This window comes from Theobroma cacao, chromosome 4, assembly GCF_000208745.1.
Source record: "Theobroma cacao cultivar B97-61/B2 chromosome 4, Criollo_cocoa_genome_V2, whole genome shotgun sequence".
Lineage (NCBI taxonomy): Eukaryota > Viridiplantae > Streptophyta > Magnoliopsida > Malvales > Malvaceae > Theobroma > Theobroma cacao.
The window spans coordinates 21,227,102-21,240,455 of NC_030853.1; the positions used below are offsets into that span (position 1 = coordinate 21,227,102).

At 34.8% G+C, this 13,354-nt stretch overlaps 1 protein-coding gene across 2 annotated transcripts in view; it reads right to left on the bottom strand.

Annotated features, from left to right (window-relative positions):
• The window catches only part of LOC18602025 (plastidic glucose transporter 4), a 9,023-nt gene extending 1,966 nt beyond the window's left edge, over positions 1-7,057 (bottom strand). The window contains exons 1-12 of one of the 2 annotated variants that reach the window (XM_007033165.2): positions 6,820-7,057; positions 6,399-6,667; positions 5,220-5,334; positions 4,728-4,795; positions 4,206-4,338; positions 4,029-4,128; positions 3,845-3,957; positions 2,784-2,877; positions 2,526-2,679; positions 1,786-1,932; positions 1,594-1,667; positions 384-472 (exon numbers count right to left, since the gene is read on the bottom strand). In XM_007033165.2, coding sequence (XP_007033227.2) covers positions 384-472; positions 1,594-1,667; positions 1,786-1,932; positions 2,526-2,679; positions 2,784-2,877; positions 3,845-3,957; positions 4,029-4,128; positions 4,206-4,338; positions 4,728-4,795; positions 5,220-5,334; positions 6,399-6,657 — 1,346 coding nt within the window. In that variant the 5' untranslated portion in view covers positions 6,658-6,667; positions 6,820-7,057. Of the gene's footprint in view, positions 1-383; positions 473-1,593; positions 1,668-1,785; positions 1,933-2,525; positions 2,680-2,783; positions 2,878-3,844; positions 3,958-4,028; positions 4,129-4,205; positions 4,339-4,727; positions 4,796-5,219; positions 5,341-6,398; positions 6,668-6,819 lie in introns of both variants that reach the window. The other variant, XM_018119898.1, reaches the window with a different exon arrangement.

Below are 13,354 nucleotides of genomic sequence, written 5' to 3' on the forward strand. Positions count from 1 at the left end.
AAAAATAAAATAATTTAAAAATAAATAATCATAATAACATTTAAATTATAAATAAAATATTAGTATTTTATAATATTAATTATTAAATTATAAATAAAATATTAATATTTAAAAAATAATATAAAATTAAATAATTATAAAAGATATTTTTATCTTTTTATTTTTATTTCTTTCTTGTTCTAAAATTATTGTTACCAATCAAACACTGTAACAAGTCATAATAATCATTCCTGTTTTATTCTATTCGTCATATCAAACTACGTAATACTTATTCTATTATATTCTCATCTCATTCTATTTCTACACAATAACTATTTTATTTCATTCCAATCTATTTCACAAAACCAAACGTGTTATAATTATATAATAGAGTGTTAACTCACAGAACAGTCCCAACAACGGCTAGTGTGCCAGAATAGGGAGCCAGGACCTTCCAAGTGAATGACAAAGAAAGCACCAACATTGAAGCAGCCTTCACAAGCCAAAAGAAAACAAAAAAATAAGACAAGCAAAAATGAAAGGATTTATTAGTTATAAGAACATCGGATGAGAAAATTGGGCATGATATCACTGTGCAATAAGTAACAACAAAGGACCAAACATTTCCTCTCAACCCAACTGACAGCTCTCTAGAAATGCTACCATCATGTAACAAAATTTAGGGCCATCATATTGGAAAGAAATAATATCAATGATAACAACACTGTGAAATACGCATTCCATACATGGTGCCCACCATCCTAGCTCATCAAGAAAACCACTGTTTCAGTCGTAGCATTGCTATTTTGAATATATTGAGAAAAGTATCATCCATTGAAGTGTCCAAGAAATCAAAAGAAAAATAGTGCAGATGCAAAATTAAGGCTTCTTGTGGGAGTTGTTTTACATGCAAGAAAAAGTTGATTGCTATATAGCTTGCATAAACTACTCATTTACTAAAACCAAATGAGAACTCTGATCTGAGATACTTAAGTGCACTACTTCCAAGCCAGCTATAGAAGAATGTTCTCCAATATGGCCTTCCAAGTAATATTAAGGGCCATTATATAAACAAGGATGGTTGTTATAATTTGAGTGGCTATGCTTTTGAAACAATAGAGACATTAGGAATATGAGCTGAGAATTTCAACATTCAATACTTCAGCACAATTTTTTAGTTGAAAAAAAGGAAAGTAGAGGAACTTGACCTAGAAACATCCTTTAGGTATATAGAATGGAGCATAGTCAGAGTTTCAATCCATACCTAGCTAAGTGAAATAAGACACCACTTTGTTTTGCGTGACAGAATAAATTGCTACCCTTAACAAAATAAAGTATATTTTATTATCTCTAAAATTGTCTCAAACTTTCAGATGAAGTCTTTCCATCAAGGTTTAAAGATCAATATGAAGACATGCAGTCTAAGAAGCTTGATACAAAATAGGGAAAAAAATGGAAAAGTAAGAAATTTTATGTAGTGAGTATATAAGAGATGCTAGTTTATTTATATGAAGCCCAAAATGCAAACGCAGGAAGATGTTTTAAAAAATTTAACAATAAAATCCACACTCTCTGCTTTGGAAAAATGAACTTCTAAACAAATAACAAGCCTACCATTCCGGCAAAGCTTGTGATTAGAAGACTTTTCCTTCCTTGTCTATCCATCAGAGAGGATGCAATAGCTGTGCCTGCAAAAACATCACAAGCCAGGATTGTTAACTGTGCAAGAACATCATAAGCCAGGAACCTTAAATGTCATGCAAATTTTGGATTTTTTCTGCTTTTAAAGAATAACTAAATACTAACCAAAGACATTTGATGCCCCAACAAGAGCACTTGCTGCAACATCAGATGCAATTCCAGCGCTACGAAACACGGCTGTAGAATAATATACCACAGCATTTATCCCAGCTAACTGTTGGAATAAGAAAAGTGCAGCACCAACACTCACAACTGCAGCAGGACATAAAATCAAGAAAGAATATTACCATGATACATTACAAAGCATTATAAACTTGAAGCCATAGTTCTTTCAGAATAATAAGTTTAAAAGTCTGATTACTAAACAGAAGAAATACAACATTAGCTATACTAATTAAAAGTAAGAAATGAGTTCAAACAAAAGGAATTATATTACATCCATGATCTTTGAGCTCATCACTATTATTCATCAAGACATCAACACAGAATAAGGTAGTACAAGGAAAGCAGTGATCAAAGGTTGAACAAAAAACCTAAGCGCCTTGCACATTAAGTACCTGTGTCTTCATGTGGTAATCAAGAAACACTAGATGGACTGGTGCAGAGAAAAGGAAGATACTAATAGAATTTTTTTTTTTTTTTGAATTTTGGACCTTCAAGTTCAACTTCACATTGAACAACAGTATAAAAAAGCAATACAAGAATATTCTGCATCTTTTACATCACCATCTGATCCTTCTTAGTATTGTCAAATAGCATTTCTAGTAAGGGCATGCTTATGAATGGGCCTTATAGCACTATAAATTTCATGTCCAATTATGGTAGCTTTCAAAATGCAGCTATACCTTTCCAGTAGCGGCTGCTAAATAGATCAAACCATCTGGCTTCTTGTTCTGTAGAACCCTGACCTGCAGTTCTTAACTCATACATAACCTCAGCGACTCTTTCTTTTCCATACAGTGTTCTTATAGATTTTTCAGCTTCAGGAATCTTCCCTTGCTGCAAAATTGATGTGTTTAAACAATAAGTAATCAATACTTTGAATATCCATGTGAGATGAACATAAATGTAAAATAGAGAGATTGAGCAGTCCAATTAGAAACCTGAAACAGCCACCGAGGGCTTTCTGGTGAAAAAGCCATTCCTAATGCCAATAAAATAGAAGGAACAGCAGCAATACCGAACATTGTCCTCCACCTAATAGAAAGAAATATAAAGAAGATACAATAAGTTAGGGTGAAAGCTTAAGTAGACACAACAATTTATTTGCAAAAGAAATCCAGTTTTTAATGTGATATGACAATGATGAAAGCTTAAGTAGACACAACAGTTTATCTGCAAAAGAAATCCAGTTCTTAACGTAACAAATAGTGATGAAAGCATTTTCCTGACTTATTCACTCAATCACACTATGACAGAAAAAAATCCAAAATCCCAAAAGTTAGAAATTGCAAGTTCAAACATATAATCCTAGTCAGATGGAGCACAATTTTATTTTATAACAAAATTTTTTATAAAGGGAGGATTTGAACCCAGCTCTTTGAGCAAAGGGATGCATGCACCTCTAATTGAGTCAAATGCTCAAGGGCATAGGGAGGACAGTCGCAAAATGAATATGGTATAATGACAGCAAATGATGGACAACAAAGAAGCCTAATCCCGCACCATGATGTGGAATTTACTACATGAATCAAATTACATGATTGTGCATTTCCTGGACATGAATAGTAAAGCAAGGTCATTTTTCTAGAGTTTTCACCCATGTCTTATTTGTCTACCCTCACCCTTTTCCAGGCAAACTTAAAGAGAGAAAAAAAGAAAAAGAAGTAATGCAGAAAAGGGATTAAATCAGCCCAAAAATTCTATGAACAGGTGCCAATGAGAGGAAGAAAGGTCTTCAACACTTGTACAGAAAAATTTTACTACCAAATGTAGTTATCATAAAAGGAAAGAATTTTTAAGCACCGCCCATTATTATACCAAATTGAAGCCCATAGTTTAGAAACTTTGAACTAAATTCTTACAAGAAGTTAGAAGGGCACAATCTCTTTAGATGCATGATTGAATGCATGGTCAATAGTGTCCACACAAATGGCAAAAATGAAATTTAGCATAGTAAATGAACCATGTGACACAAAATGTAAAAAGTGCTAGGAAAATATACCATTGTGGGTTCCCTGCTAAAGGTAATCCAGCCACCAACGCTGCAAGAATTCCAATACATATAAAAAGTTGGTTTACAGATCCAAGTGCACCACGGATTTCGGTTGGCGAGATCTGACCGATAGAAAGAATGTCAGCAATGTTTCCAGAAAACTAGAAGCAGAACAAAGATCAGAAAATATTACCTCAGATATGTAAAGTGGCACAATAGCAGATGATATACCGATACCTATACCAGCCAGTAAGCGACCGATTATCATAGTCTGGATAGTCTGGGCTGTTGAACTGAAAACATTTGAAGCATTAGTTTTGAGCAAAACTATGCCAGTTGACGAGCTAATAGTTAATGAAATGATACATACGAAAGAACTGCTCCAATGATAAGTGGAATAGCATCTAATTGAAAAGTCCTTGTCCTGCCAAACTTGTCTGCCAGTGCTCCCCCGGTAAATGAACCAACAGTGGCACCAGCAAGGAGTGTGCTGACAACCCATCCTATTCAATTTAACAAGTCAGAATAATAAGTTAGCAAGTATCGGGCAATTTAAAGATTAACAAATTAGGCGTACAATAAAACCAAATTGAGAAAAAGCAAAAACAACAATCCATCAACTTCTTACATTGCTTGAATTATTAGAAGTTAAGCCACTTCACTCTTATAAATGAAAAGCACAGTATACAGTGGTTGTATACCCTCTGTCTCAGTAAAATTTCACTAAATAATCTTCAAGCAATAAACATGTTATGGAAATTTGGTTTTTCAGACACCAGAATATGCCTGTAAAATATTTTAGAAACAAACAACAAAGAAAATGAACAGGAAAAGGAAAAGAAACAAAAGCAGAGATCGAATTTGCATAGTAATTAAAGATCACAATACATGCCTTGCAAGACAGTATTTTCAGCAATCCCCAGATCCTTAGATAGATACTCAAGAGCGCCATTTACCACCCTGAAGAAAGAAAAAGAAATGGGAGAGAAAATTAGAAAAGTGTAGCATTATCAAAAAACATGGCAAATAAAAAACCCATATGATAAAAAATGTAGCATGCCAACTGCCAAAATATTGATAATGGATTCTTTCCTTAAATTTCCACAACAATTTAAAAATAGAATATAACTAATGGCTCCAGTGTTTAAATATTTACAAATACTGGAAACATTCACAATCATCACTTGTTGCAGGCACCATATATTTTGGGGACCCACATAAATGAACCATAGTGATACTTTCTAATGCTTTGATATATTGAGAGTATAATTATCTGTTTCTACAGCAGATTGCCTAGGTATATCATTGAGATGTCAAAATCGCTAAAGACAAATGTAGAGCCAAAAATAGGAGCACGTTCCTTCTAAGTTGAACTGGGACATACCCTAGATGGTAACCAAATAATATAGCTCCCAAGCAAGCAACACCAACAAATGGCAGAACAATCCCAGACGATTTCCCCTGAGGGTTGATTGGTGTCAAGTCCTCAACGTCTCCACCTGCAGCTTAATTCCAATTGCCATTTGTAAGAACATAGAAACATGAGTAAATAACTAAAGCAGGTTAGAAAGACTAACTTCTTTTACATTGATTACAAGACTCAGATGCAGATGCTTAGCAAATGACCTATGTGCAGGCCAATACACTTGAATAGGAAGAATGCATTCTTCCAACAAAACTAATACACTATGACATCAGTTAATCACATCTAGTACAAACATGTGACTAGCATACATCCATCATAACCAACAAAACCATGCACCAGTTAATAGATTTTAGCCGAAAGAGTGTACTGTTCAAATTAAACTAACACAACAAATCATCAAATTGTCACACCTGCAAGAATAAAGTAAGTGAGTGGTTATCATCTACATCATCACCATGGTGTTATAAAAGATATAATACCAGCAGCAACCTCATGAAATAAAAGTTCGTACAATTTGCTCTATCACTTCAAAAAAACAAGGGTTCTTTTGGTTTTGCTATTTGTATTTTGTGTCTAGTAGCAGAAAGCAAAAAGCATGTTTTGATACAAAATCAAGTAATATTCCTAAGTAATTAAAAATTAAAAATATGCTTTTTAAACACCAAAATGCATGATTTTTCTTCGATAGGGAACGATAGTGTTTGAGTGTGTGCCACATTTCAGTTTCATTCGAAAAAGATTTTACTTTCCATCAATTTTTCAAGAAGCAACAAAGCAAGTATCAGATTAACAACCAAACCAAGCCTAAAGGATTCATTTTTTCTACATGATCTTACAATTTTCCGGCGGTGCAATTCCTCGAAAGCTTTTTTGCACACAAAAAATTTGAAACATGTGAGTAATAACTTTAAAAAAATGCAGATAATTAACAAGACCAATATTTTGTGCCTTTTTCTATCATTAGCCAAAGAAAAACCAAGCTAACCTAACATGCAACGCATTCATTAAGCAATTTTTCTTACATAAAGAAAACAAAGGCATCCAAAATTTTCTTTTTTTAAATCTCAAATTAATTCACTAAAAAGTTTAACCGAATAAAATTAAAGAAAATGCGGGAAAAAAAAGAAAGAGAGAAACCAGAAGCTTGAGCTTTGACCGATCGAGATTTGACCGAAGAGCGAACCACAGTTTCGGTGCCATTTCTGGCACGTGCGAGCTCAGCTCCCATTGAAACGGCACCAGAGCGTAAACCACTGCAAATGGAACCACTTCCAATGCAAAGATTACGATTCAAAGTTAAATTCCGTTCCCTAACTTCACCACAACAAGGTAATTCTCTCCGTTTTGAAAGATCAAATCCTAAATTTCCTTCGATTAAAGGAGTTGACGCCTGCATTTTGAATCACCTGATTCACCCAAAATAAAATAAAAGTCCATTCAACCGCAAGTGAAAACAGCGTAAAAAAAAAAGAAAGCATTAAAATCCAGAATTAAAGATCAAAACGTAACCGTTTAGAGATTGAAAACGGGTTGAGTGACAAGTGAGAGTAAGATTTACCGAATTCAAAGGCGGAGTGGAGAGAGAGAGGAAACCAAGAGACCGAGAGAGAGAAAGGATGAGCCAGTTTTTGGGGCTGTTTGGAAGGCGAAACTTTATTTGAAGTGGAATGTTGATGGAAAACTTCGGATAATCCGTTGAGAGAGAAAGTGAGTGACTGTTTGCTTACTAAGAGCTTACCAGAAGAACCAAGTTGGTGGAGAATTCAATCAAATCTATTATTCTCTCTCTCTTTCTTTTTCCTTTTAGGATTTGAAATTAATTAATTTAAATTTAATTTATTATTATACACACTAGCAATAATTTCTTGAAGATTCGAAGGAGTAAAAATTAAAAGATAGGGAAAAAAAAAATGAAAAATGGATTACGTTGGGGGATTTTGGATTAGATTTGCAGTCGCGTTGGAGATGGCGTGGGCACACGTGAGGGCCGCTTCCTCCACGCCGCATGCCTGCTGCGTGCGTTAAGCGTAATATATGACACATGCAACAAAGTTTTGTTTTCCCCTTTTAAATTACCCACAAAATGCTTTGATTCTTTTCCCCTATTATTATCTTTAATAACATTGGAAAAAAATTCAATAAATTAACATCTATGATTCATAATCTTTTATTATCTTTCCACTTTAATTCCTAACCTCTACAGTCGAGTATTTAACTTATTAATTAATATATAATTTTTCATTTAAAAATAAAATTTAAATCCCTTTTCTTTAATTTTTTTAAAAAATCCCAACCTTTAAATTATTCCATTTAAATATTTAACCTATTATGCTTATTCCATTTGAATCCTTTGGTCAAATCATTTCATTCCTATTGGTGTAGTGTCCACGTTGTAGATTATGTGGCACATTACGTGAATATATTTTTTTTGGCATTTCACACGAACATTTTCTTTAATTGTTAATAAAATGATGTAATGAAAGGATCAAAATGAAATCGCTTTAAAAGGTTAAGGATTCAAATGGAATAATTCAAAAGTTAAGGATTAAAATGGAATTAAAATAAATATTAACGATCATGGATGGAATTTACTCAAAAAGGCATAATTGTAAAGTTTTCAAAAATCAAAGAGTTTGAAAATGATTAGAATTTTATTTAATTTATTAAACTAATATTTAATAATAAAATAAAAATTGAAAATTCTTGAAACTAAAATCAAAGGTGTTAAGTAAAAAGATAATTGAAATAAATGTGGAGTAATTAATTGTAATTTTCAACTTTTAAGATAAATTTATTCTCTTTCAAATAAAAAGTATTTTATCCAAAAAAGATTAAAGAGTTCTTGTAAATAAGAACATCTAATCACTAAGTACATATCACGTTCAATTTTGACATGATCAAACTAAATGTTAGCTAAGCTATTAGATTCAATTTAGCTTATTGATGGATAAGCAAGGATAACAAAACATTTAACCTAGTTAATTTTATTTTTTAAAAATTTAGATCGCATCTTTTAATTTATTAGGACCCAATTGGATTCTCATTTTGATCTACTTATCTTTATCTTTGGGCCTTGATCTACTTATCTTTATCTTATGATTTTTCATTATTTTAATAAAATTCAGTAGTTAGTAGAATATAAAATTCGATTTATTTTCTTTTGTCAAAGGTTGATTTTTAAATTATTAATTAATGAAATATGAAAGGATTGAAATGAATATCAGCGTCTTAGAATTTTTCCTATCCCTATCATTTTTATCAAAAGCTAATTTTCAAATTATTAATTAATAGAATATGAAACGAATGAAGTCAATATGAAAATATTTTATAACTTTTCTTTTTCATACAATTCTAGTTAAATTAAGTGTTTAGTAGAATATATATATATATAAAAGGTTTTCAAATAAAATTAACTAATTTATTTTATTTTTAAAATTTATTTTTTAAATAATTAATTAATAGAATATGAAATATTGAAATCACCAATATTATAACAAGAGTATTTTTCATAAATAGGCATCTGGCATAAGGAGTTTTGAGAATGGTCCTCCCTATAATTTTATCTGTTTTTAGCAAAGAAAAAAAAATTAGACAAAATTATCCTTAATGAAACCGACCCATTTACTAGGAGCAACGCCTCAACCCGAAACCTATTAACGGGTCAAGTATGTCCTTTATATGGACCACAACTCTTCGATTTTCATCAAGAGACCGTACATATCCTCAGAAGCAAGTCTGTCAAAAGCATTCATCGACAGTTCAATTTTCGAGCATTTTGACAGTGGTAGGAGCCTTTTGGAGTGGTTATTATTCGCATAAAGGTAGTTAACATATTGAGCAGTGTGAAGAATTTGACATTACGTTGAGAAAGGTATAATATTTTTTTATGAATTTTTTATTTTATTTTGAACTGTGTGGAGGTTTTTGATAGAATCGTTATTGTTCATGTTTAGGGTTAAGGTTTTTGAGCATAAATCTATACATATTGCTTGTTCATATTGATATTGTTGTTGTTTGAAATTTTAGAATATAAACATGAAGGTGATATTGTTGGTGTTGTTAGGGTGGAAAGTTGACCAGCCATGCATGACTGGTTGATATGTATGTGTTATGACCCTTTGTTAGATAATGCATGAGTGAGGGCGTACTTAGGTGGTTGGCACCTTTTACGTAAGTGGATTTTGGCATAGGGTCATGTAGGGTTTGTGTGATTGCAAATGGGTTTAACTTTGCGTGACTGATTGATAGGTCATTGCGTGACTGGTTTTTAGGTCATTGCATTACGTGACTGGTTTCTAGGTTATTACATGAATATTGTGTAGGCATGGCGTCAGTTAATGTGTGCGTGATTCGATTAGTTGTTTTTAGAATTGTGTGACTTGTTTATAAATCATTACGTGATTTAATGTTAGTAATTGCATAACTAATTGATTAGGCATTGCGTGACTATTGTTGTAGGAAATTGCACAAGTGTCATAACTGCATGAAATTTATTTGCATGGGTTCATTCTGTATTATTTTAGGTCAATTGTAATGCTTTAATGTGTATATGTTGATTTATTTAATAATCCATAATCCACACTTGGATTAATTATTCTGTTTCAGGGTTATCTAAAAACAGTTAAAAATATTGTTAAGGTTATTTTTTGAGTGAGCTTATGAAGAGGGCTATTTCTAAGAAATTCCTGTAGTTTTTTGTTAATCTACAATGATGGTATTGACATGACTAAAATGAGAATGTTATCTATTTTATGTTACAGATGGCCAGCACAGAGCAGGAAGACGTGGAGTCTTTGCTTTGTGTGTCGAGGCACCGGTGGGGTTTAAATGCGGGCATTAACATCCACTGTAAGTGGTCGCATCTGCACATGATACGTGAGATGCTATGTCAAGTGAACGAGCTGGAAAACTTTAAAAAAACATGCTTCGAGCACATGACGGATGTCGAAGCAGACAAGAGTTTATTCTGTGCCAGTCTCTTGCACAATCTAATGCTGCGCAGAATCAACGAACCTAATGCCACGGAGGCAGAGTTATGGTTCGCAATAGGAAAAATGAAGGTCCGCTTTTCTAAGAGGAAGTTCTGTTTGGTGACAAGACTGAAGTTTGGTCCCCTACCGGCCTTCATTGTCAATCCTTACGAGGCCCTCCTTAGAGGAATTCACCTACGATATTGGGGACTTGGGAAGGAGGTGAAGATCCAACAGGTTTTAGATACGTTCAAGGGAGGGCAGTTTCAGCAGGAGGGAGACGTAAGCAAGATGGCCCTTGTCTTGATCGTGACCAATGTTTTATTCGGTCAAGACTACAGACGATCTGTGATTCCATGGTTGTTGTCGCTGGTCGAGAACATGGACGAGTGGAATGCATTCCCATGGGGCACATACATGTGGAGTCTGATTGTGGATTACTTGTTGAGGGGTTTCGAACCTCTTGTTGCGAGTGAAGTAGATAAGAAGCGCTACCACCTCTACAGATTCATATGGGCGTTTTAGGTAGTCTACCATAGCCTAATGTTTATCATTATCATTATTGTTTTCGCATAAGAATTTATGAGGTGAGTAAAAATGCTACACAATTGATGTGCAGTTTTGGGCGTTATAAGCAATACTTGAAATCAGAAGCTTGTTCGGAAGGCAATGGCAATTTGGACAGGTTTGGCTAAGAATGCTTAAATGGGAATGTGATGAGAGGCCTACAGACTTCCATGCTAATATTGCAAGCTTGGAGAGAGAGGGCAAGGTGAGTAAAAAACCATATTTTTTTATTTTATTAAATTTTATTTTTATTGTCATAGGGTAGCGAGGGTTATACCTAATGGCAATGTATGTTTTGGTGCAGTTATAGGCAATAAGGACGTTGGAGCCAATGGCAGAAGAGATGTTGACTGCATACTGGGCGGACATTGAGGTCAATATCTCCGAGGGGCAGCAATACATTCCATTATGAAAGTTGGAGGGTCACCCAGAATTTGGTCCCCAGCAAAGGAGAAAAATAATGGACCATAAAGGGAAAAGTTCAGTACGATGAGCAGTTAAGTTGAGACGCACCACGGACGAGGAGGTCCATTTCGATTTCGGTGCTACTAAAGCACCTCATTCTCCTCCTGTAGCTGTTCATGGTGCTACTCCTGCTGCTCATCATGCTACTACTCATGCTGTTCCTCCTTCTGCTTTTGTTGTTGCCCCTCCTCCTACTTTAGGTGTTGCCCCTCATGTTGAGCCGTGCAACCGGGTGCTGCATCCGTAAATGACTACGAGCATTAAGTGAAAGCTGCAAAAGATATGGACACAGTGGAAGAAAGACATCTAGTCATTGTAGACGAATATGTACATGTAGATGCAGTCAATGCATTTGGAGATCCAGACGTTAATACAGTTGGATATCCAGCGGGTTATGCAGATGCAGATGCAGTCACTGCATAAGCATATCTAGCGTTCACTGTAAGGGCTAGAGGATCAGATTATCGGTCAGCTGATCGACCGTTTTGAGATATGAGGTTTTATGTTATTCATCACGTGAGTTATAACATGTACGATGTATACACTGTTCTAATGTGTTTGATTTTTTTGATCATTTAGGGCCGAAGCTGACCTCCTGGTAGCCCGATTGAACATCATCCTGCGTCTATCCCATCTCCAGTAGAGGCAGCCCAGCATTCTCAGCCCACACTTTCTCTCGAGGTTCCACCTCCTCCATCTGAGGTCGAAGAGGGACCTCATCCTGTGAGTAGTCGAACTACAACTTTCGCGCATCCTGGTCCTATCCCAACTCCAGCAGAAGCCCCCCGGCATGGTGAGATTACATCTTCTACTGAGGCTCCACCTCAACCTGAGACTGAAAATGCATGTGTGATCTTAACCAGCAAATACCTGCGAAGCCCGTACATTAACCCGCTATTAGTCCAACGCAAAGCGAAGGATGATTTGAAGGACAGATATGAGTCCTTCTTGAAAAACGACCGAGCCAGGTAAAATGAAAACAGTAGACCATATTAGGGTTAACGGTTTTAGGGTATTTGTTACATAGACCTTTTGACATAGGTATTATTATATGGAAATTGTGAAAAATAACCTTCGTAATAAAGTAACTTCACAATAATTTTAATTTAACTCTATTTTAAATATGCAGGGTTAACATTCTGGGCATCGAAGGGCAGAAAGGCCTTGATTTTTTTCGACAATTAGAGATGCCGACAGAGTTGATAGACACTCAACAGATTGATGCATGCATCAGTGTGTTGTGTAAGCAGGCACGCGAGCACCATCCACAACACTACAAGTAGAGAATATGCATCGTTAAGACCGCATTCTATGTAATTATATTATATTTTACTGAGTTGTAATTATTCAAATGTATGGGGTTTAAGGTTACTTAATTGCATATAATTATTGTGCTTAACGTAATTGATAACTTATTTTACTCCATCTAAGCTAAGAAATGCAGCCTTCCCCCACCGAGAAGACATTAAAGCCGAGTGAGACGGTTATGCCAGACGATGTGCTTGAGTATGCAAGTGGTGGGAGACCTCTGTGGGGTTTGCCATGGCATGAGGTTGACTAAATTCTAGTACCGTTCTTTTTCGACAGCCACAGGGTGGTAGTGCACATTAACTTGCTGAAATAGACTATGATGTTAGTGGACTTATCGTACAGTTGGAAAGAAGCACTGAAGTCCGACTTGCGTGATAAGCAGATGAGTCCACTAACATCATTGTCCCATTATATGCCACCAGGTGAGGTACTTTGTCAGCTCGCACCGTTAAAAACGAGCTTTGACGAGGATGGAATATAGGTTAAATGAGAAGACCCCGATACAGCAAGATTCGCACAGTTGCTAGGATTGGGTTATAGCCTCGTTGCAATGGTTGATCGGCTCGGAGGATGAGACGCTGAAGGCAAACGCCATAGAGGGCATTTGAACAAAGTTTGCCCTTGAGATTTTTGCCAATAGCTTAAGTTGTTAAATTTTTTAATTTGTTTATTCTTTTTCAATCTGTAAATAACATTAATATTATTCTGTATAATTTCCATATTATTCTTTATTGTATCATTTACATATTATTCTTTGTATTCATTCATGTGATAAGCATA